Here is a 26747-nt window from a genome sequence, read left to right on the forward strand (position 1 = left end):
TAATAGATTTGCCTATTCAGTCTTGGTTGTCAGGTTCCTATAGAAAATATACGTAAAAAGGGCTAGTCTTGTGGAATATGGGCATAGGAGGTCTTAAGAACCAAAGTTTTTAAAATGTGAAATTTTTAATATTAAATCAAATACAAGGGTAATTTCCTCCATGTTTGCCTTGTCAAAATAGAAATGAAAAATTTGGTGCTCAGCAATCCCTTTTTGCTTAACCTCGTCAAGCCAGAGAAACAGATTTCTCTAATAACGATGTAAAATGAAGTAGTCCTTCCAAGTCCTGGAAAGAAGAGCTTCCTTTCTTAATGGAACAGACCTAGAAGGAATCTCAGGTGTGGCTCTGCCGCTAAGCACAGGGTCTGACCGCCTCTGGCAGTGATAGCTGTCATACCTCACCAAGAACGATCCAGGGTTGTAATCAGGTTGTAATCAGAGAGGCACAAAGCTGGTTATCTCGGGCACTGAGGCTCTCCTGCCAACGTTGAGCTGGCAAGTTGCCTGACCTCAACAAAGCCCAAGGATGCTTTAGGTCAGAAGCAGGCTGATGAGGTAAGTGGCAGCAAGGGTCACAGGAACCGTGGCCACGAGTAATCCAAAGACCATCTGGGCTTTTTTAAAGGGACCAGCAAAGAGATGGTCGGCAGTTAGTATGGATGGTCAATACACCCCTACTATTGCCACCTCAACCTGGATCCTGCCTGGAGTTAGTTCCCACCCACCTGCAGTGCAAGGTGCTGAGTTGTAGAGAAGCTGGAGGGGCGCTTTGTGTATTTCCATAAAATCAACAGGGGGAAACAGCAGCCCCAAATACATGTCATCAGGATGTGGCATTACACTGTAATGCTTGTCATCTTCACTCCCCGTGCACCGAAACTTGATCCTAAACCTAATATCCTACTCTCCATTCAAGAGCCTTGCAGCTCCCATGCTCTCCAAAAGCTTTTTCAATTTAGAATTCTTCTTCTCTGTTGCGCATTACTTTTCATCGGTAGCTCTTTGAGAGCACACACCACGGTCCCCTTTGCATTGCGTCTGCCTGTGTCTCTGTCTCCCTCCCTCCACTCCGGCCTCTGGATTGGGAGCATTTGGAAGGCAGGGATCAAATGTTGTTTATCTGTTGATTCCACCCAACTCCTACCCAGTTCTGTGTACATGGAAGGTACTCAATGCACGTCTGTTGGTTTAGATCAACTACATGGACGTTTTATGATGGTCAGTTTCCTTTGTCAACCTAAGAAACCCAAGAATAATAAAGCCCACACTCAGAGTGGCATTGGTTTCTCCTAATGCATTTAAAACCCCAGGCAGTATAGCCTAGAGGTTAAGAACATTGACTTTGGAATCAGAATAATGTGGTTTGGGATCTCAGCTCTTTCTTATTAACTGTGCGTCCCCAGGCAAATTACTTCATCTCTCTAACCCTCAGCTTTCCCTCTGTAAACGGGCTGATAATACCTAACTTGACAGATTGCTTTAAGGATTAAATGAGATAATACATGCAAAGCACTTGCCACAGCGCCTGGCTCATGAAAAGGCTGTAAAAGGCAGCCATTGTTAGTATCATAAGCGTGACCACAAGCTCTTGTGACTCCAAGCGTGGTAATCATAAACGTCAATAAGTATACTGTTTAAAAACTGATGAGGGGGCTTCCCTGGTGGCGCAGTGGTTGAGAATCGCCTGCCAGTGCAGGGGACACGGGTTCGAGCCCTGGTCCGGGAAGATGCCACATGTCGTGGAGCAACTAAGCCTGTGCACCACAACTTCTGAGCCTGCGCTCTAGAGCTCGTGAGCCAAAACTACTGAGCCCGCGTGCCACAAGCACTGAAGCCCTCACGCCTAGAGCCCGTGCTGCGCAGCAAGAGAAGCCACCGCAATGAGAAGCCCTTGCACCGCAACGAAGAGTAGCCCCCGCTCGCCACAACTAGAGAAAGCCTGCACACAGCAATGAAGACCCAATGAAGCCAAAAATAATAAATAAAATTTAAAATATATATTATAAAAACGAAAAACTGATGAGGACTAGAAAGAGAATCTATAGACCAAAAGAAAATTCAAAGATGTATCAATCAGTTACAATTTGGGGGACCTTATATAGATACTGATGGACACTAACTGAACACTGGCTTTGTTGGTATTAAGGAATTACTGTTAATTTTTTAAGATGTGACAGTGGTATTGCAGTTACAGTTTTTAAAAAGAAGAGTCATATTTTAGAGATACATTCACAGATTATAATTTATTATTTCTGGGATTTGCTTCAAAATAAGCTAGGGTGGGACTGGAGGAAGCAAGTGAGGGTTTAGGTGAAATGAAATTGGCTGTTAGTTGATAACTGAAGTTGGGTAGTGGGTGCATGGCAATTCCCTTCATTTGAAATTGTTTTCCGTAAATATTCAGCTACCTGAATATATTTGCCATGGGTCAGTTTCCCCTTGGGAAGCAGAAGATGGAGAAAATTTCCTGGGAGAGCTCTTGGGATCGACATTTGTGTGGGAGGGAAGGAAGCAGGATGAGGCCATAGGGAAAGGACTCATTGGCTCCTATAGGAGCTCTGGGGGTGGGATAGCCCTTCAGAATCATCCTGAATTAGGTCGTGGGAACTGGGCCTTTCTAGTCACACATGACCACTCACTGGACGTGGGCATAACCTGGGCAAAAAGGGGGTGTGACTGACTCTCAGCAAGTCAGCAAGGCTCTCCAGGCTAGAGTGAGTCCTGAAACACACGCGGCTACCTGAAGCCAGCGCTCACAGCAACTGGGAGAGTAGGTGGACGTGAATAATAATAAACATTGGTCGGTAGCAAGACAAACAAGCGTCCAAAAATCAGAACCCTTATTTATTCCATCCGAAGGTCAATGACTGGATCTTTCATAGCCTTAATCAAGACTGCCTGATAGTGGGTATTTCATTTTTGTACGTATTTCAGGAAGTCATCTTTCTCTTTGTTACTCTATCTACCAGCTATAGCTTGAGGAAGACATTTCCGTTACTTGGTAGAAAGGATGCAAGTGGGTGAGGCATGTACGCTCATGTGCTTCTTCACTGATAATGAGGAGTTGTCTCTTTAAACCCCGAGAGGAAGCTAAAGAAAATAATTAGAAACAGTGGAAATTCCTAGACAGTCACATTCAAGGACACATTATCGCAGCCAGTTTTGTTTTCTCCTGAGGCTGAAGGGCGGGCTTCTGATTCCATCTCAGGAGAGAGTCTCAGCTCACCCGAGTCCAGACACAATGCTCAGGCCTCTGTGTGCACAAAGGCTTGCAGCCGAAGAGCAATGACTCGATTTCAACAAAGGCTAAAACAATCTTTTCTCTCTTCTGCCACAACACATTTTAACATGTGAATGAAGGAAAAAGTGCAAGATTTTTTTTCCCAACTGAAGAGTAGATCCTGAATATCTGAAGTCTTGGCAAGTGTAATTGCGGAGGAGGTGTAAACTCTATTTAATGAAACTGATAGTTGAATGTACATAGAAAAATTACTGTTGCTGGTCCAAGCAGTCAGCTAGTGGACACCTAATTATCTGGAATTACTAGAAAGTAGGAGAACTAGGGCTATGCAATTTCAAGTTTTTTCACTCTTATTCAGTGGCATATCAGTGGAGGGGTAAGAGTTCTATCTGGGTGCGAACAACAAGGGGGTGTATCTTCTGTGGGGAAAGTAAAAACATCTTTAAAATGGACTAGACCTCTCACTTGTTATCACCATGTGGTGGGGTTTGGCATCTGGGCAGGGATAAGGGAATTTGCTGTGTGTCGAATCAGCTGAGGTCACTCTCTCAACTTCATTTAGCAGGTAGCTGGGCTGGGACGGAAGGTCCAGGAGGGCTTCACTTACACATCTGGCGCTTGGTGGCTTTTTGCTCTTCACATGGGGTCTCATAATTCAGTAGTATGCTTGAGCTTCTGTACACCCAGGTGGCTGACTTCTTCAAGCAAATGCAGAAGCTGCCAGCCCTCTTACAGTCTGGCTAGACTCAGCATGGGCACACGATGACTTCTGCCATATTCATTACTTCTGATTACTTCATTCTGAGAGTCATCAGATGAGCCCAGGTTTAAGGGGAGGGGCATAGATTTCACTCCTTGATGTGCTTACAGGAAAAAAAAAGGATCGATGGCATTCATCTTTAGACACATATTTACCTCAGGTAAAGTATTTAAAATCTCACATAAATATGAAGCAAACAAAAACAGAGGATTTATTACCAGAACATCTATACCACAAGAAAAGGTCAAGGAAATTCTACAGGCAGAGGAATATGATGCTAGACAGAAAGTAGGCTCCACACAAAGAAATGAAGATCTCCAGAAATGGTTAAACTGAAAGTAAGATATCAAAGACATTTTTTAATTGAAATATAGTTGATGTACAATATTACATAAGCTACAGGTGTACAATATAGTGATTCACAGTTTTAAGGCCTACACTCCATTTATAGTTATTATAAAATATTGACTATATTCCCAATGTTGTACAATTTATCCTTGTAGCTTATTTTATACATAATCGTTTGTATCTCTTAATCCTCTACCCCTATATTGCCCCTCCCCTCCCCTCTCTCTACTGGTAACCACTAGTTTGTTCTCTGTATCTGTGAGTGAGTTTCTTTGTTATATTCACTAGTTTGTTGTATTTTTTAGATTCCACATATAAGTGATATCATACAGTATTTGTCTTTCTCTGTCTGACTGACTTAGCATAATGCCCTTCAAGTCTACTCATGTTGCTGCAAATGGCAAAATTTCATTCTTTTTTTATGGCTGAGTAGAATACTACATATCACATATTCTTTATCCATTCATCTGTTGATGGACACTTAGGTTACTTCCACATCTTGGCAATTGTAAGTAATGCTATGAACATTGGGATGCATGTATCTTTTTGAATTAGTGTTTTTGTTTTTTCAGATAGATACCCAGGAGTGGAATTGCTGGGTCATACGGTAGTCCTATTTTTAGTTTTTAAAGAAACCTCCATACTGTTTTCTACAGTGGTTGCACCAGTTTACATTCCCACCAACAGTGCAGGAGGGTTCCCTTTTCTCCACACCCTCACCAACATTTGTTATTTGTGTTCTTTCTGATGATGGCCATTCTGACCAGTTTGAGGTGATATCTCACTGTGGTTTTAAATTTGCCTTTCTCTCATGATTAATGATATCAAGCATCATTTCATGTGCCTATTGACCATCTGTATGTCTTCTTTGGAAAAATGTCTATTGAGTTCTTCCACCCATTTTTGAATTGCGGGGTTTTTTTGTTTGTTTGTTTTGCGGTACGCAGGCCTCTCACTGTCGTGGCCTCTCCCTGTCGCGGCCTCTCCCGTCGCGGAGCACAGGCTCCGGACGCGCAGGCGCAGTGGCCACGGCTCACGGGCCCAGCCGCTCCGCGGCACGTGGGATCCTCCCGGACCGGGGCACGAACCCGCGTCCCCTGCATCGGCAGGCAGACTCTCAACCACTGTGCCACCAGCGAAGCCTGCGGGTTTTTTTTGATGTTGAGTTGTATAAACTGTTTATGTATGTTCGATATTAACTCCTTATCAGTCACATAATTTGCAAATATTTTCTTCCATTCAGTAGGTTGTCTTTTTGTTTTGTCGATGGTTTCCTTCACTGTACAAAAGCTTTTAAGTTTAATTAGGTCCCATTTGTTTATTTTTGCTTTTATTTCCTTTCCTTTAGGAGACAAATCCAAAAAAATATTGCTATAGTCTATGTCAAAGAGTGTTCTGCTTATGTTTTCCTCTAGGAGTTTTATGATTTCCGATTTTACATTTAGATCTTTAATCCATTTTGAGTTTATTTTTGTGCATGGTATTAGAGAATGTTCTAATTTCATTTTTTTACACATAGCTGTCCAGTTTTCCCAAGAGCACTTATTGAAGAGACTGTCTTCATTGTATAGTCTTGCTTCCTTTGAAAAGATATTTGTTTTTAATTGCTCTACAAGATAAGTATCTAAAGCAAAAATAGTAGCAATGAATTGTAGAATTTTAGAGTTACGGTATATATAAAGAAAAAGTATATGCCAACAACAGTACAAAAGGTAGAAGCAGGGAATTGGAAATATACTCTCATAACATTCTTGTATTATATGAGAAGCAGTATATTATTTGAAGATAGACTGTGATTAACTAAAGATTAGAGCAACCTGCAGTAAGTCAGACAAAGACAAGTACTATACGATATCACTTATATGTGGAATCTAAAAAATAACACAAATGACTCTATATACAAAATAGAAGCAGACTCATAGGCATAGAAAACAAACTTATGGTTACCAAAGGGGAGAGGGAAGGAGGGGGGGACAAATTAGGAGCATGGGATTAACAGATGCAAACTAGTATACATAAAACAGGTAAGTAACAAGGATTTACTATATAGCTCAGGGACTTATATTCAATATCTTGTAATAACCTATAATGGAATATAATTTTTTAAAAGATAACTGGATATCATTATACTCTACACCTGAAACTAACACAGTACTGAAAATCAACTATACTTCAACAACAACAACAAAAAAATTAGGGAAACCTAAGTATATAAAAGATCTAACTTGCCTTAGCTGACACTGAGTGAAACCAACATTCTACCCAACAACAACAGAATGCACATCCTTTTTAAGCACACGTGGAACATTTACCAAGATAGGACGTAATCTGGGCTCAATGAATAGATTCATATTATGAAATGCTTCCACAAATTTAAATGAATTGAAACCATACAAAGTGTGTTTTCAAACTTTAACAGAATTAAACTATAAATCCATAACAAAGGGATATCTGGAAAAACCCCAAATCTTTAGAAATAAAAAATTACTAAATAACACATGGGTAAAATAGGAAATCATGGGGAGAGTAGAAAACATTTTGAATTGAATAAAAGTGAAATCACAACCTATCAAGTTATGTGGGATGTAGTTAAAGCAATGATTAGAGGAAAAATTACAGCATTATATGTTTACCTGAGAAAAGAAGAAAATCTTAAGTCAATAATCTAAGTTTGGGACTTCCCTGGTGGTGTAGTGGTTAAGAATCTGCCTGCCAATGCAAGGGACATGGGTTCGAGCCCTGGTCAGGGAAGATCCCACATGCCGTGGAGCTACTAAGCCCGTGCGCCACAACTACTGAGCCTGCGCTCTAGAGCCTGCAAGCCACAACTTCTGAGCATGAGCCACAACTACCAAAGCCTGCGCACCTAGAGCCCGTGCTCCACAGCAAGAGAAGACACCACAATGAGAAGCCTGCACACTGCAACGAAGAGTAGCCCCCACTCACCACAACTAGAGAAAGCCCGCGCACAGCAACGAAGACCCAAAGCAGCGAAAAATAAATAAATTAAATAAATAAATTTAAAAAAATAATCTAGGTTTCTACCTTAAGAAATTGGAGAAAGGAAAGTAAACTGACCCAAAACAAGTGAAGAAGGGAAATAACAAAGGAAGAGTAGGAATCAATGAAACTGAAAACCGAAAAATAAACAATGAAACCAAAGCTGATTCTTTGAAAAGAGCAATAAAACTGATAAACCTCCATCCATACTGACCATGGGTATAAGAGAGGACTCAAATTACCAATATTAGGAATGAAAGAGGGAACATTACTATAGATCCTGCAGGCATTTAAAGTATAATAAGGAAATAGGACATACAAGGTTATGCCACAGATTTGACAATTTACACAAAATGGACCAATTCTTTGAAAGACAAAAATTACCAAAGCTCACTCAAGATGAAATTTATAACCTGAGTGATCTTACATCTATTAAAGATATTGAATTCATATTTAAATTTTTCTAAGAAAGAAAGCTTCTGGTTCAGAAGAGTTCACTGGTATGTACTACAAAACATTTTTTTTTTTTTTTTTTTTTTTTTTTTTTTAGGTATGCGGGCCTCTCACTGCCGTGGCCTCTCCCGTTGCGGAGCACAGGCTCCGGACGCACAGGCTCAGCGGCCATAGCTCACGGGCTTAGTCGCTCCGCGGCACGTGGGATCCTCCCGGACCAGGGCACCAACCCGTGTCTCCTGCATCGGCAGGCGGACTCTCAACCACTGCGCCACCAGGGAAGCCCTACAAAACATTTTAAAGAATAAATGGTACCAGCTCTACACAAACTTCTCCATAAAACAGAAGAGGAGGGAGGACTTCCTAACTCATGTATTGAGGCCTGCTTTATCCTGATGCCAAAAGCAGACAAAGACATTATAAGAAAACAGAGCAATAACTCTCAAGATCCCAGAAGCAAAAAAAAAAAAAAAAAAAGAATGATAATACATCATGACCAAGTGAGATTTACACAGGAAATGAAATGTTAATTCAACATTCAAAGCTAAGTCAATGAAATTTACCATATCAATGGACTAAAGAAGAAAAAAAATATTAGTTCAGTAAATATGGCAAAAGCATCTTACCAAATTTAACATTTGTTTATTAAAAATAAAAACTCTCAGCAAATTAGGAAAAGAGAAAATTTGCTCAACCTGATAAAGGACATCTACCAAAAAACTCTACAACGATCATCGTACTTAATAGTGAAAGACTGAAAGTTTTACCCCTGATTTCAGGAACAAGGAACAGATGTTTGCTCTCATACCCCTATTCAATATCATATTGGAGATCCTGGTCAGTATAATGAATATAAAAAAGGAAATAAAAGGCATACCGATGCGAAAGGAAGAAATACAACTGTCTCTCTTCACAGATGACATGATAATATACACAGAAAATCTCAAAGAGGGCTTCCCTGGTGGCGCAGTGGTTGAGAATCTGCCTGCTAATGCAGGGAACACGGGTTCGAGCCCTGGTCTGGGAGGATCCCACATGCCACGGAGCAACTAGGCCCGTGAGCCACAACTACTGAGCCTGCACGTCTGGAGCCTGTGCTCTGCAACAAGAGAGGCCGCGATAGTGAGAGGCCTGCGTACCGCGATGAAGAGTGGCCCCCGCTTGCCACAACTAGAGAAAGCCCTCACACAGAAACGGAGACCCAACACAGCCAAAAATAAATAAATTTAAAGAAAATCTCAAAGAATGTACAAAAGAAGCTTCTAGAATGAATAAATAAGTTTGGCAAGGTCACAAGATATAATGTCAATGTACACAAATCAATGACAATTCTATATACTAGCAACGAACAATCATAAATTGAAATTTCAAAAAATCATTTACAATCACACCAAAAACATTAAATACTTAGGTATAAATCTAATGAAATCTATAAAAGATGTACTTAAAACTACAAAACAGTGGTCAAAGAAGATCTAAACACATGGAAAGGAATACTAGTTTATGGATTGGAAAACTCAATATCATTAAGATGTCAATTCTCAAATTTTTTTTTTGTCTGTGTTGGGTTTTCGTTGCTGTGCGTGGGCTTTCTCTAGTTGCGGCAAGCAGCAGCCACTCTTCATTGTGGTGCGCGGGCTTCTCATTGCGGTGGCTTCTCTTGTTGAGGAGCAAAGGCTCTAGGCGCACAGGCGTCAGTTGTTGCAGCACACAGTTTCAGTAGTGTGGCTTGTGGGCTCTAGAGCACAGGCTCAGTAGTTGTGGAGCATGGGCTTAGTTGCTCTGTGGCATGTGGGATCTTCCCAGTCCAGGGATCGAACCCGTGTCCCTTGCATTGGCAGGCGATTCTCAACCACTGCACCACCAGGAAAGCCCCTCCCCAAACTGATTTATAGATTCAACACAATCCCAATCAAACTTCCTGCAAGAATTTTTTTTGTGGAACGTTGATAAGCTAATCCTAAAATTTATATGGGAATGCAAAGGAGCTGGAATAGTGAAAACAATTTTTAAAAAGATAATGGAAAACTTATAAAATTTAATTTAAAGACCTACTCTAAAGAAATGGTATTCAAGGGCTTCCCTGGTGGCGCAGTGGTTGAGAATCCGCCTGCCGATGCAGGAGACACGGGTTCGTGCCCTGGTCCGGGAAGATCCCACATGCCGCGGAGCAACTAAGCCCATGAGCCATGGCCGCTAGGCCTGCGCGTCCGGAGCCTGTGCTCCGCAACGGGAGAGGCCACAACAGTGAGAGGCCCGCATACCGAAAAAAAAAAAAAAAAAAAAAAAAAAAAGAAATGGTATTCAAGACAGCCTGGTATTGGTGAAAAGATAGACACATAGATCAATGGAACAGAATAGAAAGCTCAGAAATAGATCCACACATATATATATGGTCAGTTGATTTTTGACAAAGGTGCAAAGGCAATTCAAAAGAAAAGAGTATTTTCAACAAATGGTGCTGGAACAATTGGACATCTATATGCCAAAAAAAAAAGGGGATTTTGACTCATCCCTTGCACCAAATACAAAAACTAACTGAAAATCACGTAGACCTAAATGCAAAACATAACACTATAAAATTTCTAGAAGAAAACATAGGGAGAAATCTTTGTGACCTTAGAAAGGCAACATTTCTTAGATACAACACCTAAAGCACAATTCATTTTTAAAAAAAGGAAAAGGAAAACTTGGACTTCATTAAAATTAAGACCTCTTTGAAAGGCATTGTTAAGAAAAAAAAACCCATAGAATGCAAGAAAATATTTGCACCATGCACATGTGATAAAGAACTTACAATATATCCAGAATATATGAAGAGCTCTCAAAACTTGATAATAAGAAAACAAACAACCCAATAAAAAAAAATGAGTAGACTCTTTACCCAAGAAGGCGTACTGGTGGCAAATGCACACATGAAAAGTGCTCAGAAAAACCCTTTGAATGGATGAATGAATGAGTGAACGAGGTTTGGCCTTCCCGAAGTTATCTGCTACTTGATTAACTCTTTTGAATTTATTATGATTATTCTAGCAACTAGAACATTTGAACTTTATTCTAGTACAAATATACATACTAAAGGCAGAGAAAAATAAGTTTTAAGTATATCTCAGGTCCCTTCTAGCAGGGGGAATAATATTTTTAAAAGTTAGCTACGTTGAGATAAACACAATAAAATATTTCATAAGGCTGCTTCTTACAGTATTTAATAAAATGATGGTATCGTGCGGCGTTCATTTGAATCAAACAATTTAGTGGGGGCTAATTGGATTCAGTCCATGTCCTCAGCTTTCTAAAGATCTAGCTTAATGCAGGGGTGGATTTAGACTATTCAGATAACACTACAAAAATGACAAATTCCCATAAAAATTCCTCTCTCAGTTAGGCTTTGGATAGATACTCAGTGTCAGTAAATTCAAGATATACCACTAGATAAAAAGAGTGCAGATAGACATTCACCCATGATGCTAACAGGCCAAGTGTCTGAGAAGACCCCCCTCGCCGCAGCTGGCCTGCAGCAAGAGTTTCCGCTTTGTTTCAAAAATAACAGTTTGGGCTTCCCCAGTGGTTGAGAATCCGCCTGCCGATGCAGGGGACACGGGTTCGTGCCCCGCTTTGGGAAGATCCCACATGCCGCGGAGCGGCTGGGCCCGTGAGCCATGGCCACTGGGCCTGCGCGTCCGGAGCCTGTGCTCCGCAACGGGAGAGACCACAACAGTGAGAGGCCCGCGTACCGCAAAAAAAAAAAAAAAAAAAAGCTAACAGTTTATTTCCTCAGCTCTCCTCACTTGCAGACAGTAGAATTCAAAGTTGCTATTGCCTTCTTTTCTTGAAGACTTTAGTAGATGATTAAGAAGCCTCTGAGAGTATGTCTTCTCCCTTGGTCTCTATTTCACACTTAAAATTTTGATTCACAACCTATCTTCTAGCAGAGTAAAGCATCTTAGTCTTATGAAAACATGTGTTTGTGTGTGTGTGTGTGTGTGTGTGTGTGTGTGTTTTCTATTTGTTTTTTCTCTGTTCCAGAATTGGAGTAAATGTTATTGACCTACTCCCCAGACATCAGTTTGTTTTAAATTGTTTAAGGGATTCAAGAGGTGGTCAGGTCTATGTACTTATTAGTATGCTCTGAGGACTGTCACAAAACGGCATGCTAAGGTTCCAAGACATAGTCTGCCTGCTGGATGCAGCTTAGTCTGGATGATAAAATTGTGTGTAGTCAGCAGCAGCAATTTATTTAGCAAGGTCCAAACTATGCACTATTTGCTAGCGCGTTTGGAGGTGAGGCAAGGATTGGGGCAGCAGGGTGAGTCCACAGTTGCACGATGAAAGAGGCCATCCACCATGACCACTACGTATTAAAGTGCTGGCACAGTGTAGGCTTTGAAATGGTAATGACCACATCTTTTCACAATATTGTTTCTATAAATGATATCATTAAATTAGTGTTTGTTCAGGGACTACACTTCCATTAGCTAATGATAATATACTTTCAAAAGACCTTTGAATCTAATGGGATACTCATTAGAATATCACAGAAACCTTAGGTGGCATAGGGTTAAAAGAAAAGATGGGGGGCAAGTCTGCCTTAAATATTGATTGAATGTCTACTATGTGACACAAACTGTAAAGACAGTCTGAATTAACATTTTAAAATAAATGTATTTATTTTTGGCTGCATTGGGTCTTCATTGCTGTGCACAGGCTTTCTCTAGTTGTGGTGAGCGGGGGCTACTCTTTGTTCTGGTGCACAGGCTTCTCATTGCAGCGGCTTCTCTTGTTGTGGAGCACGGGCTCTAGGCATGCAGGCTTCAGTAGTTGTGGCACACAGTCTCCATAGTTGTGGTTTGTGGGCTCAGTAGTTGTGGCACACGGGTTTAGTTGCTCCATGGCATGTGGGATCTTCCCGGACCAGGGTTCGAACCCATGTCCCCTGCATTGGCAGGCGGATTCTTAACCACTGTGCCACCAGGGAAGTCCATGAATTAACATTTTAAGTCAAATTCTGACATAAGCTGAAGTAGTTGTAGAACTAAATTAATTACAAATTGCCTTTAATGGAACTAGTTATAGAGTGGTGGACAGACTATATCAAGATTACTGTCATGTACTATTCTATCTAGTTTAGTGAAAAAACCAAAATATTTCATTCAAAAAATTCTTCATGATCCATTCTCCTTCTGAGTTCTGACCTATTTCCTTGAAAAGGACCAATCACATTAAAGCCTTCTGTTAATTTTTTCTTCCTTTTCAGTGCTTAGATAAATACAGTCAAATGGCTGTAAGAGTACAAAGTAATGGCCCCAGTAGGGTTTCTTGAACTGACCAGCAGACATCACTTGAGACCATTCTGCCAGGGCCAGGATCCCTAGGGACCTAGGTCCTCAAAGGTAGGGCCCAAGTTTTCCTGTCTCAGAGCATTTTCATTTTCAGTTTTCTTCATCTAGAAGGATTTCCCCTAGATTTTCTCACAGCTTCACAACTGGCTTGTTCTGCCACTGAGATCTCAACTCAGACATCATTAGCTTAGAGGGACCTTTTCCTACCATCCAATCTAAAGTGTCTCCTCCTCCACGTCACACTCTCATAATAGTGTTTCATCACAGCACTTCTCTAAAATTATTTTATTGTCTTCTTCCTTCCCATTAAAATAGAAGCTTCACAAAAGAAAAGGACCTATCATGTTCAAGGCCTCATTTATAACATCTAGCGTCAACAGGAATTGGCACACTCTTTTTTGTTAAGGGCCACACAGTAGATACTTGAGGATTTGTAGGCCATGGTCTTTCTGTCACAACTACTCAACTCTGCCATTGTAGCGTGAAAGCTACCACAGACAATATGTAAATGTATGGACATAGCTGTGTTCTAATAAAACTTTATTTACAAAGAACAGTCAGCTGGCCAGATTTGGCCTGTGGCTGTAGTTTGCCAACCCTTGCTCTAGAATATTGTACTGGAACACAGTACTCAGTAAATATTTTTAAATGAATGAACATAAATGTCTCTTTACCTGGATTGATACGAAGAAATGATTGTCCACTTGTTACTCTACAACAACCAAACAAGCGGTATATACATATATTGTTGTCATAAATCCTTAGCCCTGATAATACTGAGTAAAAGATGCCCTAAATTTGTTGGAGGTAATTGAATTGTACCAGTGTGGCTTCGTCTGGCTTTACTCTTCTTATTTTTCATTTCTAAATTGATAGTGTTGGCCTGCATGCCTTGTAGTTGCCCAGCCTGGAGACCAAAGAAAGAGCCCAGAAATAGCAACAGAGACATCAAGGTCTTAACAGATATGGGATCTTACAAATCTGCAACAAAAGGTCCTGGAGAAACTGTACCCTACCATGTACAGCAGATGGCAGGCAGCATACAGCAACAACCTTCACTACCCAGGGGAGAAAGAGGCTACCATTTATAGGGAGATTGATATCAGGTTGCCTCATCAGTTACCAGGGAAACGGGCAGCTGGGGCAGGGGGCAAGCACGTAGGCAGTTACTGATTAATTTTTAAAATTAAGAGGATTGGTTAGTCATGTGAGTGAAGCTGGACTGGTCGAGCAGGGGATGTACAGAGAGCAAGGGAACAGCCATCTTGAATGGCCTGACCATACACATAGGTACAGAGCTTTCTTTACACAAAGGCAGAGTATATGGCCAGGGAAAGAATGTGATTTCCAGAGGCTGTTTCTATCATTAATCTAAAAATACAAATCCTCTGAAGAAAAGCAGATTGATTTAAAGTCACAATAAATTATAAGTGAGTAATCCACATAAGAGAATAATAAAAGGAAGAAAAATCTTGTAAAAGCATCTTTACAACATATTAAGATATTTTTATTGATAAATAAGTGGGAATTCATGTTCTTTCTGGTCAGAATATTAAGGTGTGATCCCAGTTCTGTGTTTATAGAGGTAGAACCACTTGGTTTTTCTACTTATGAATTAATTGGTGGGAAAAAATACCCTCTGGCATTTGCCATCTCCTCTGCTCCTGTATTGTAGTGACAAGAAAAGCCATAAAATAATATTTTAAGTAATAGATAATATATTGGTGACTTTTTAGATCTCCTTCTGGACCCGTGGGTTGATATGTGTTTTTAAATAATAAACGTAAAATAATGCTTATCAAGCTAAATGGTAGTGGGAAGTACAGGAATAATTCAAAATTTAAGGGTTCCTTCCATATGTGAACCTGGTGTTCTTTGCCAGGTATAGATGACATCAATGGTATAATTCCTACAAGCAAACAGCAGAATGCTTAGAGGCTGGTTATCACACTTTTTTCCCCCTTAATGTTGTTAGAAAAGTAGACTAAAGCCTTTTCTAGATGATGGACTTGTGTTCTCAAAACGTGGTCCATGGCCTACCTGCCTGCATCAGCATCATTTGTGATGCTTGTTAAAAATTAGTATTCCTGGTCTTCACCTGAGACCACCTTAATGCTTCCAGGTCTCTGTAGTTGATTAAGTCTTCAGGTGCAATTTATACACAATAATGTCTGAGGGTACGTTGAGAATTCACATTGTACTACATCAGATTAATGACAGTGAAATTGAGATCCAGTATTTTTCTAGTTCAATATCCAAAGAATGTGGAAGCTACTTTCATGGATTTAAAAATATAAAATAATGCATGTAAAAGACCTGGTAAATGAGGAGAAATATAAAGAAAAATAATTTCATATGTGGCCATGGGGGGGGAGCACTTAATATCAATATTTGGTACCTGGGTGAATTTCCTTCCAGCACACATTCTTAATGCTTAAAATAAGAAAGTCTACCTTTTCACATCTTTCACTTGGGCGACAAAAATATTTTTTTAATTAAAAGCCTAGTATCTAAGATCTCTTACTTTCTGTTCACAATTAAGTGTTGAATTAACCATTAGTGGCCTCAGCTGAGAAGCCCATAGACTAAGATCATCCTCTGTAGGTAGATTCACGTGAGACAAGGAATCTCCTGCTGAGACTGATCCGCCCCTGACCTCATCCCAAAAGGAACCCGATTGACCCCTACATCTGAAACACCACATCCTACAAACCTATGTGAGCAGCAGCTAGTCTCTCTTTAACCTGTGCTTGAAAGCCACGGAGCCAGCTAAGAGAAGGACGATGCCCTGGCCCTCTGCAGCCCCACTCCCCCAGCTCCGCGGCCGTCACAGCCTCCGGGGGCGGGGGACAGTGGCGGGTGACGAGTGGGTCCTCGGCCAGGCTCCGCGAACTTTGAGCGGACGAGCGCCGCGGGCGCCAGCTGGGCCTGCAAATCGCCGCCCGGCCGGCAGGGGACGCCGAAGCGGACCTGGAGAACCCGGGCGCCCGGGGGCCCCGTGCGAAGCAGTCCGGAGCCGTCGTCTCGGCTGCCCGCCCCTCCCTCGCCGCCCTGCTAGCGCAGCGGCCGGCGGAGCCCCCGCGAGGGGAGGGGGCGGGGAGCGGCGGGCTCCCGAAACAGCCCTGCGGCTCGGAGCGCCGAGCGGGAGCGGCGCGAGCCCGAGGGGGCGGGGAGGCGCGGGCGGGCGTGCGCGCGCCGGGCGTGGGTGGGGGTAAGAAGAGCGGCCGCAGCGGGAGCGCTGGGTAGAGGAACGCCGGCTACCCTGGACAGCGCGTCGCCGGACGCCGGGGTCGCCGCGCCGCGGATCATGGTGAGTGGGGGCAGCGCGCCGCCGCCTGCCTTTCTCTTTCTTTCTCTTTCTTTCTTTCTTTCTTTCTTTCTTTCTTTCCGCGACCGACGCGCCGGGCGGGAAGGGGCCGAGGAAGCGGCGGTGCGGGAGCTACGGGTTCGACCGCTGGAACCCGTCGCTGTCTGCGGGCCGGGCCGGGCCGCGCGGGCCTGGGGAGGGGGTGGTGAACGTTTGGGCGGGGAGGAAGGGGGGCCGCGGGTCTCGGGCGCTTGGTCAGGCTCCGCGGCCCCGACCGGCCCCTCGAGGCGCCCGCTGCGTCCAGCCCCCTGTTGCATGCACGCGGCCGGCCGGAGCCTGGCTGCCCGCCAAACCGTCCCCTCCTTCCGCGGCGGCTGTTCTCGCGCGCCACCCGCCTCCCCTCCCCGCTCCCGGCGCGGGGAAGGGCGCCCCCCTCGCGCGGGACCGACTCCGCCGCGGGAAATTCAGGCTTTGGGGCGCTAACGGTTGAATTCTTGCCCGCGCGGTGCCTACAGTCTCTGGGGTGTGTCTGTGGGCCGGCCCTACCTCCCCGGGTTTGCACGGTGGGGTCGGTGGGTGCGTTTCCACGTGTGAGCCGGCATGGAGGGACCGCTGCTGTGTTCTTTCCGACAACTCGTCTCTCCCCCAGTTTGCCAGGCTCCGACTCCACCCCGAATTCATAACGCTTTCTGATGGGTGTTAAGCTCTGTTCCTGGGGAGAGGGGGTGGGGTGTCCCCGCGTGCCCGTGCCCCAGGAACTGCCCGAGGGTGTTGGCGGCAGAGCCCGGTTGTGCGACTGCAAAAAAGGAAAGTGTGTGCCAGGCTCTTAAGTCCGAGCAAAATGCGAAGCCTCGTTTGTCTTCAGTGGTCCCTATTCTATCTTTGCCTCTCTCCTCCTTCCCATATGGTCTCCTCTCCACTTCAGGGCTTGTTCGTATGCGAATCTCCTTTCCCCCGCTTCAGCGGACACCAGTCAACCCTAGATTTTGTCTTCTCTGCCGTTTCAGGCACAGGCTATCTCCCTGATTACGGAGGAAGCCTTCTCTGGCTGCCCTTACTAAAATTCTGGTCTTTCCCATCCTACCCACCACACTTCATATTACACTGGTCTGCTTTTTTTTTTTTCTCTTTAGCATCTATTATTTAACATACTATCTATTTAGTCTATGGAGTGTATTGAACACGTTCCCCACCAGAATGTAAGTTTCAGCAGGGCAGAGATTTTTTGGTCATGTTGTTCACGTCTCTGTTACTAGTACCTACAAGAGTGCCTGACACATAGCAGGTGTTCAGTAAATTAAAAGCCCAGTAAAGCAGCATGTTGATGCTAATGTTATAATGTACAAATGAGAAACAGTAGTGCCACTACAGGATTATCTACCCAGTGAACAGTTGTAATGATGAGAATCACAGGTGAAGTTGAGCGGAGGAATGCTCTTGGAGAAGAGCTACCCAGTTTGGTGGCCCTCAGTGATAAGAATATAGCTGACCATGCTCTTGGCACCTGGGTGGACAAAGCATTTTTAGGGCTAACTGGCTGTCTCCTTCAGGTCCTGCACCTTTGTTCCAAATTATTATGAATTGTAACGAGTGAGGGAACAAGGCCAAGGATATCTCCTTAACTGGATGGAAGAGTCATGGGAATTCACCTAAAAGAGCCAAAATAAAGGGCAAGCTCTTATAAGCTGCTCTATACAGTCATGATACTACCTTCAGAAAAGCATTTTTCAGAAACTTTGGGTCTTCAGAGGAAATTTTTTTTTATGTCCAAATCCAAGTCTTCTCACTTAAAAGAAGAAAAGACGCAGAGAGTGTGACGTAGGGGTTATAATCCATAAATAAAGTAGTGGTTCAGTGCAGAGACAGCCCTCAGGATCCTAGTCCAACGTGAACAGCCTCTCACGATGTCTCTGCTAGTCTTATTCCAAAACATATCTTTCTTTCAAATTCCCTTTTGTTTTTCCACTTCCAGAGTTAAATTTATGGCGATCCTTTGTTTTAAGCCTGGGGAAGTGTGCTTTTATAATCTGAGCCAAACTGCTTAATAAATCTACCTGGGAAAGTTTCTGAAAATGATGTAATTATAGCTATCACTGTACAGGTTCTGCGGTTCTATGATCACTGTCTTATCCAGATAGGTAGTGAAATTAGAGGTAAAAAGGAAAGAAAAGTAAGTTTGTCTTTGAAATTAAAACCAACCAACCACAAATGAAAGACACCTCATTCTTAATCAAGTTTATATTTGTAAGAGATTTTGCTGTGTTATGACTCCAGTCAAAATATTAAGCCATTTTTTTTCTCCAAAAGCAAAGCACTATCAAGGAGTACAAAATTCATTTTTAACATACCCAGCTGGGTAAACTTACTTTTTGGTTCTCCAACAAAAGGCTGCAATTTAATCTAGCTCCCTTCAAGACATGTTTTTTTAGTTGAGGTATAATTGATTCCTTCAAAACATTTCAATCACAGTTGGGGAGGTCCAGGTGCTTTCATAGTCTGAACGTGTTGACAATTTGTTAACTGGATACACGATGTGATCCACTTATCTTCAGAAGGCGGGGCCCCGCTGGTCAGGGTTGCACCCAGGATCACCTCGCTTCTGCAGTCGGATGTGTACTGTCCAACTTGTCGGGTTTGGGTATTAGGAGTAGATGGTGACCGAAGGCAAGAAGTTGCCCTGGAAGCTCTTAGTTAGGCTCAACGTGGCCAGAGTATGTCAACATCAGTGGTTCGTGATAATTCTGAGGTTACAAATTTGCTCACTTGTGTTTTGAATTAGGACATCGCTAGTGTTTCACTGACTCTGACAATGAACAATTATAATAAATTGCTAGTTTAAATGTAGCCATTTAAAATTTAACAATTTAATAACTGCAGAGTGTCAATTGTTCCGGGGTTGATGTGGCAATTTGGAGTTCCAGGTCTGGAGTCCACCCTGGCTTTGAGTCCCGGCACCAGCATTTAACTGTGACCTTGGGCAGCTTAACTTCTTTAGGCCTCAGTTTTTCCTTCTGTGAAAGGGAAGCAGTATTGTTATTTCGTAAGATGGTTTGAGGACCAAATAAGGTACTGCACTTATTGTGGCTAGTTTAGTGCTGCGAGTGTTCAGTAAATATTAACTACTGTAATGACATGTGTTGTTCTGTCTCCCATATCTGTTTGCAGTCGAGACGCCTCTAAATGATGTCTGTGATTCTTCTCAGAGTTCTCTTCCCCATATGTGATCCTAAAACATACCTGGTATTGCTCTGGATCCGTGCTATCCAGCATAAATACAATGCAAACCACGTATGTAGTTTAAAATTTTCTAGCAGTCGCATTAAAAAGGACAAAGAGACAGGTGAAACTAATTTTAACGTTTTTAACCCAATTCATGCAAATATTTAACATGTAATAAATGTTTAAAAAAAGTAGGTATTTTATATATTTTTCTTCTGTATGAAGTCTTCAAAACCTGGTGTGTTATGCTTATGGCATGTTCAAGTCACGCTAGCCACAGTTTCTCAACAGCCACTTGATTTGAGGCTACTGTATTGAGACAAAACAGCTCTAGATGATACACATCTTCCAAATGTACCTCTTATCTGCAGACCCTTTCCACTCGTGGCAACCTTGCTGCCACCTTAAACCTAGCACGACTGCAGGAAAGCTACTCACCTTTCAGACTCGCCCCTGTCCCCTCTTGCCGTTAGTAATTCCACCAGCTCTGCAGGCTACTGTGTCGGAAATCTGATTCTTACTCTCTTTTTTTTTTTTTTATTGTTTATTGTCTAATAGTCTCATATTTTTACTTGAAAATGTCTTTCAATCTCTTCTCTCCAGCCCCTTTTCCATAATTGCTTTTTCTACAGGTTTCCTCTTTTACGGTCTGTTTGGTTTTTTTACTTGAAGCTTGTTATTTCATCATCATTTTCACTTAGTAGCTTATTGCTGGGGCTCTGGTCCTCTGATGTTCAGAGGTCTCACCCCTCCCTGTGCACCCCCTCCTGCCTGCCTCTCTCCTCCGAGTCACCGGCCTCCACATTCTCTCCATTCTTTCATCAGCTTTTTTTCATGTTAAGTCACAAAAGCTTTCTATTTTATCGCTTGTTTTCACGTTGAACACCTTTCCTTGATCAAATGTCCAAAGAAATAACACTGACTTTCACTGATAATCTGCTATTAAGATGACCCATCCAAGAAAAGAAGCTCAGGTAAAGGGAGGAGAAAAATAAACCATAGGAAGGGAAGGTGAAATTATTTTTGAGCTTTATCTACCTTCCAAGAAATATCTACGGACCTGATTAATGAGAGAAACAGCAACCTCCTAAGCAGTGATGACACCCTATGTTATTCAGTGCCTTAGAGGGACAGGGTGCTTTCCTCTGTGCCTGGCGGGCAAAGCTACAAAACAGAGGAAAGGCACTGGACCAAGAGCAAGAAACCTGGCTTCCTGTCCTGGCTTTATTGTGGCCCAGCTCTGTGCCCTTGATCAAGTCACTGTGGGACACTGTTTACTCATCAGCAAAATGCCTTACTCTCTTTTTCACCAGATTGTTTTGTCAGTATCAAATGCTGGGGCCTTTACCCTGGCTGTTCCCTCTGGCTGGGTCTTTCTCCTGAGGGCTGTGTGGCTTCTTCCCGCTCCGTTTTTAGTTAGACTTACCCTAACCTCTCGACTTAAAACTGGAAACTGCCCGGTTGTGTTCACACCCTTCTCCTTAGGCTGCTCTCTTATTTCCATAACACTGTGAGCTTACAATTTCCTCGTTTACATAGTGCTCAGAACTTTCTAGTAATTTACTTATTACGTTGACCTTCCTACCTCAACGCAAGCTTCACGAGGGCAGATTTTTGTTTGCGTTGCTCAGTGATGTATCTCAGGCACCGAGACGAATCCCTGACGTACAGTAGACGCTAGATGATTGTGGATAGAGTGAAGGCCGGTTCTGCTGGTTCCCTGGTTCCCGGGGCAGTGCTGCTTTCTCTTCACGTCCCGTCTCCCACATGCTAAGGATGAATTGGGAAATGAACGTTTGCTTTGCAGACATATCCACAGCATGCTCCCTTCGAAGAACAATCTCTCTTAATGCATTTAAAGTCATTTATCACAATTCAGTTTAGGTGTGTGTCAGTAATACAGATGTTTCACCGATGCACATACGCCCAAGTAACCTCTTAGTAAGTGATAATGTGTGTGTATTCCTACAACTATATTTACACTGCACAATCGTTATATTTGTGGAAGGGGCCGGGTTAGGTCATTATTTCTAAATAATGAAACGTATGGTTTCGTAAGTTCTTAGTGAAATCAAAATATGTATGCATTTGTATTTGCATTTCATAATTTGTAGACTGGGCCAGGTTGTATTGTTTTTACATAATGAAATCTATAATTATAGCATTATGTTCTCACTGAAATTAAAAATGAATATTTATTTTAATAGTAATATAAACAAAGCTGTGATTCATGAATTTACTGAGTAATTATTTTTACTTTACATATGTTGCCTTTTTTGGCTTTGAGTTATCACTTCAATGCAAGGATAGTAGTATTTTATATTAATAAAATGTTTTTTAATGCATTTTTACACACGTTATCTCTTGAAGCCTCGAAAAGGCTTGGGAGAGACAAGTCCTGCATCACTGTACCAGCTCACAGGTGAGAAGATTGAGTTTCAAAGAAGATAAATTATTTTACCCAAGGTCACGTACTAGAGGTAACAAAGCCAGGCATAAACTTTCTGACTGCAAAAATATCACCTCGGGCTTCCCTGGTGGCGCAGTGGTTGAGAGTCCGCCTGCCGATGCAGGGGACACGGGTTCGTGCCCCGGTCTGGGAAGATCCCACATGCCGCGGAGTGGCTGGGCCCGTGAGCCATGGCCGCCGAGCCTGCGCGTCCGGAGCCTGTGCTCCGCAATGGGAGAGGACGGCGCACCACACACACACACACAAAATATATATATATATATATATCACCTCTTCTGCTAATCCATATAGCCTTATCCTAGAACCAGTGCAAATGTATCTTCTCATACAAATATGATGAAAGAAGAGCACTTTCTCATTACTATAGTTGAGATTGGAAAAATCAGAATGATTTCCCCATGTAATTTCTTTCTCATGAATTATAAGAATAGGGATAGAGGTATATATACACACAGATACATTTAAAAGTATTAAATATATATAAAACCTAAACGTCTGTTTCACATACATGGAAAATGGAGCATATGAGGGAAAGTGTTATTTTTTTTTAGATATTTATTTGGTTGTGCCGGGTCTTATTTGCAGTACGAGAGCTCCTTAGTCGTGGCATGCAAACTCTTAGTTGCACCCTGCATGTGGAATCTAGTTCCCTGACCAGGGATGGAACCCGGGCCCCGTGCATTGGGAGTGCAGAGTCTTATTGACCCTAACCCTAACCACTGCACCACCAGGGAAGTTCCAGGAAAGTGTTATTTTAAATGGCGGTGATATGAACAACATATGGACATATCAGACTTTATCTGCTTACCAGTATAATGAGTAGGGGAACACCCATATAGTAGACAGTCAAGTAATTTGCAAAGGAAGTAAAGTTAGTCTGTTTTTGAGTAGAATGACTGTAGTATTAAGACATTGATCAGAGAGACCAGCGTTAGCTTTGCACATAAATTTTTGTTTCATAATGAGAGTTCATCATTTGGGTTTATTTCCAATACTTTAAAAATTTTAAGTATTGATTTTTCTGTAAGGCTAAGTAGAATTTGGTTTACTAGAAACTGAGTTTCACAGCTACTATGGCAACTTGGGAGATGCTTAAATTTTTTTCTTTTGGAAGGGTCAAGAAGTTTATTGACTATTACACTGAACAGTTGGATTAAAAATTAACTCAAGCCTTTAAAGAAGAAATCGGAAGGTATCCATAATGCAAAAATCAATTAGGCCATTTTCAGTTTCCTGAGGGGTCAGACCTGATCACCTGACTTTCTTCTAGGCCTCTGGGAGGTCTCTGCAGAGTTCTCCAAGGCATAGTGGGAAGAAAGGATGGCTATTCTTTGACTTTCTCTGCTCCCATTCCAGAGGCTTTCCTTAAATTCTTACAGGGAAGACTCATTCTCTTGGAGCCAGCAGCTTCCTTGATTTTTGGAAATGCAGATTTCATGACTGTTTTAATGTCAGTGGTGAAGTTGTGCCTAAGAGGAAGGGTGTTTTGGGTTGTCAGAAAAATATTCAGTTGTCAGAAATGCACTTGGAAGCTGTTTCACATCCCTTTTCTCCATAGGCTGGGGAGTTGTTAGTTCCTTGTATTTTTAAGGGCAGCATTACCTTTCCTTTGGCCTCTTACCTATTCAGATTCCTAAAAAGAAAAGGCACGTGTCACAAGTTGTTTTGGGATTTACTACCTGAAGTCTGTTACAAACTCAAAGCACACTAGCTTCACTTTTGTGTAAGCAGTGTTTCTTCACTCAACAATAATGTGTTTATTACATTGACCCCTTAAAGGTCCTGCCGCTGCTACTAAAATGCTGCCCTGTTTTCTTTTTCTTTGTAAATTAGGTTTACTATACCATAAATCTTTTTCTTTTTACAATTTAAAAAGTAAGTGGAAACATCCCCATTGTAACAGGTTTCTGAGAAGAACATTAATCTTTTTTGGGGGGAGTATAGAATTACAAAAGTGTGACATGAAAGCAGCTTTTCACAAATGCATAACTGATAAAACAGGGTGCATGATGTTTTTCTCTGTGTCATGGGGTTTTAGAGGAAAGGTTTCTAAGGACCAGAGTGGTGGTTGGAGGGTGGACCGGGAGAGGAGGGTTGGTTAGAATCAATTTAGGAGCTGGAAGGGATGGGGGATGGTAAAGATTACCTAGTTCAAATCTGTCCTCAACCCATGAAGGGACTGACGTGAAGAAAGTAGGGTGCACGGGGGCGGGGAATGGAGGGCAGACTCCTGCCCCTGACCCCACCCTGAGGGCAGGAAGCACAGTCACAAATGTTCCCATTTTAGAAGAAAGAAAACTGAGGCAGGGCCTTGTCCAAGGGCACACAGCTGAGAGAAGTGGCCAGCTAATCTGAGTTCACACAACTGCTTGTTGGTAGAACTTCAGTCATTTCCTTTTCTTGGGAAAAATGAGCTATTTCCTTTGGAATCTGGGTTCCCGTTCCTCTCTCTGTCGCTCATAGTAGTATATTTATTAAACATGGTAATAACATGTTGCATTTGTGAGGTGCTTATGATTTTCAAAGCACTTTGGTATTGATGATCACATTCAACCTCACAACCACTCCTCAGAGTAGAGGTGACAGGGGGATGGTGACCTCAGAAACTCTGGAACAGCAGGAGTTACGGTTGAACCGGGGGCCCATAATAACACATCAGACTATACCTGTGCACAGGATTTTCCAAAAGAGACTGCCTTGTCCCCAGCCCTGGCAGAAGAGTCAGACCTTGGGCAGCCGTATTTCATACCATGTGACCTCCCTCCCTGACCCCTGATTTGTCTAAGGATGGACCCTGGATCCCAGGGCGGCCAGCCACAGGCAGGCCTGTAGCCGGTCACAGCAGGTAAAGTGCTGCCTGAGAGGGAGTGCTCAGGAGTTGGGCCACAAGATCCTGAAGGACACTGACCTTGTCGGTGTTTGCTTTATATAAGATAGAACAAGTGTCTGTGGTAGTCTTAAGTCCTTGGTGTAAACTTTGGAATTGATAGTTTACATTAATTCTTTTTTTGAAGGAAAGAGAATCGTTCTCTACGTTGAGTACCGTGTTCTTTAAAAATCGATACCAAGGGGACATGGAAATACGTTGCCTTAGTAAACTTTCGATTAAGTATTCCCATTGGTTCATTCATTCAGCCACGTGATCAGCAGCAGGCAGTGTGCTCGGCACTGTCAACCTAAATAGAAAAGACAGTTACTGCTTCCGGAAGCCAGCAGTGTGGGGGGAGAATCTTGTGTCCCCCAGTGTGAGCGTGTGAACAAGCCAGTAGCTGAGGTTTCAAGCCACTCAGGGCAGTAAATGTGCTTTATGCCTGTGTAACATTTTATCCATTAAGAAGATTTAGTATAATAAGGAGACTAGTTGTGTTATTACTTAAAAAAAAAAAAAAAATCTAAGCCCCGCAGCACGGGTAGCTTTTGCCTCTTTATCAGGCCAAGAATGTGGTCTGGACCAGGAGGTGACTCGTAATTGAAGAGGCAGGACCATCAGGATTGATCAAGCTGAGGTCGAGATCGAGTCTGTGACACCAGCGTGCTCAGAGGACGGGGCAGTTCCGTGAGAGGAGAAAACATCGGACCAGTTGTCTGCGAGCGAGCGAGGGCGGGCAGAGGAGCATGAACTTGGGAATCAGACGTGTATTTAAATGTGCATCCCCAGACGCGGTGAAGCCGCAGGTGCTGACTCAGAATCTGAGTGAGGGGCTTTGGGATCTGTACCCCAGGAATCGGGTGCACGCGAATTTGGAGCCTAGTGCTCTAGGGGCCCAAAGGAAGGAGTGACCACTTTCTAGCAAAAATGTTTATAGTGTATGATCATGAAGGAGTTGGGATCAATGCTGGATCTTGAACAGGTTGGATTTTGATATGTAGGAAAAAGGAGAAAGGTGGAATCGAGCAGAACATTCCATTTAGGGAAATAAGTTGGTAAGGAACCAGAAAGCAATAACATATTTGAGAAAAAGCTATACGATGAGCAGCTTATGGACAAGGCGACGTCTGCAGAGGCTAGCACAGAATAGGTGTCAATAAAGAGTCGAGTTTGAAGGTTAGGGACAAATGAGATCATGGGGCAGATCAAGTCAGGTTTGGGAGAGTCTTACATCTGAGGCTGGGAAGTTTCTTCTAGATTTTGTAAGCCAGGTTTTGAAAAGGAGAATCAAATGATGAAAGCATTATTTAGGAAGATTTAATCTGGTTTCCATAATATCTGGGGCTGGGAGAGCCTGGATAAGGAGGTTATAAAGGGGCTGAACTAATATGTTAATTCTCTTATTTTCATGCTGTCAGCTTTTGAAAACTTATCTCTGGGTTTTCACCGCACATTTCTGGGTTCAATTTATCTCATCTATAAAATATGTATAATAACACATGGTGAAGATTGGGTCAAATAAGATAATATATAAAGCTCCTCATGATATACAAGCTAGCTGAGAGTAGATACTCAAAACTGGTGGCTATTACCCATAGAAACTTAGTCATATTATCTTTACAAACCTAACTTTTTTCTCTGTGCCTGGAATAGATCTTTAAAAATCTAACTTGATTGATCTACATATATTTACATTAAAAGGTTTTTCATATTCCTGAGATTTTAGTTTTAACATTCAGGA

The 26747-nt window shown here is 42.5% G+C and overlaps 1 protein-coding gene across 3 annotated transcripts in view; it reads left to right on the top strand.

The window, feature by feature from the left end:
• The window catches only part of ELOVL2 (ELOVL fatty acid elongase 2), a 99505-nt gene that overhangs the window by 22852 nt on the left and 49906 nt on the right, over positions 1-26747 (top strand). Inside the window, exon 1 of one of the 3 annotated variants that reach the window (XM_067006774.1) lies at positions 16335-16451. The exons of the other annotated variants lie outside the window; for them this stretch is intronic. Coding sequence (XP_066862875.1) covers positions 16449-16451 — 3 coding nt within the window. The 5' untranslated portion in view covers positions 16335-16448. Of the gene's footprint in view, positions 1-16334; positions 16452-26747 lie in introns of those variants that run through there. 3 annotated transcript variants of the gene reach the window in all.

Source organism: Kogia breviceps, chromosome 10 (genome assembly GCF_026419965.1).
Source record: "Kogia breviceps isolate mKogBre1 chromosome 10, mKogBre1 haplotype 1, whole genome shotgun sequence".
In the NCBI taxonomy this organism is placed as follows: domain Eukaryota; kingdom Metazoa; phylum Chordata; class Mammalia; order Artiodactyla; family Physeteridae; genus Kogia; species Kogia breviceps.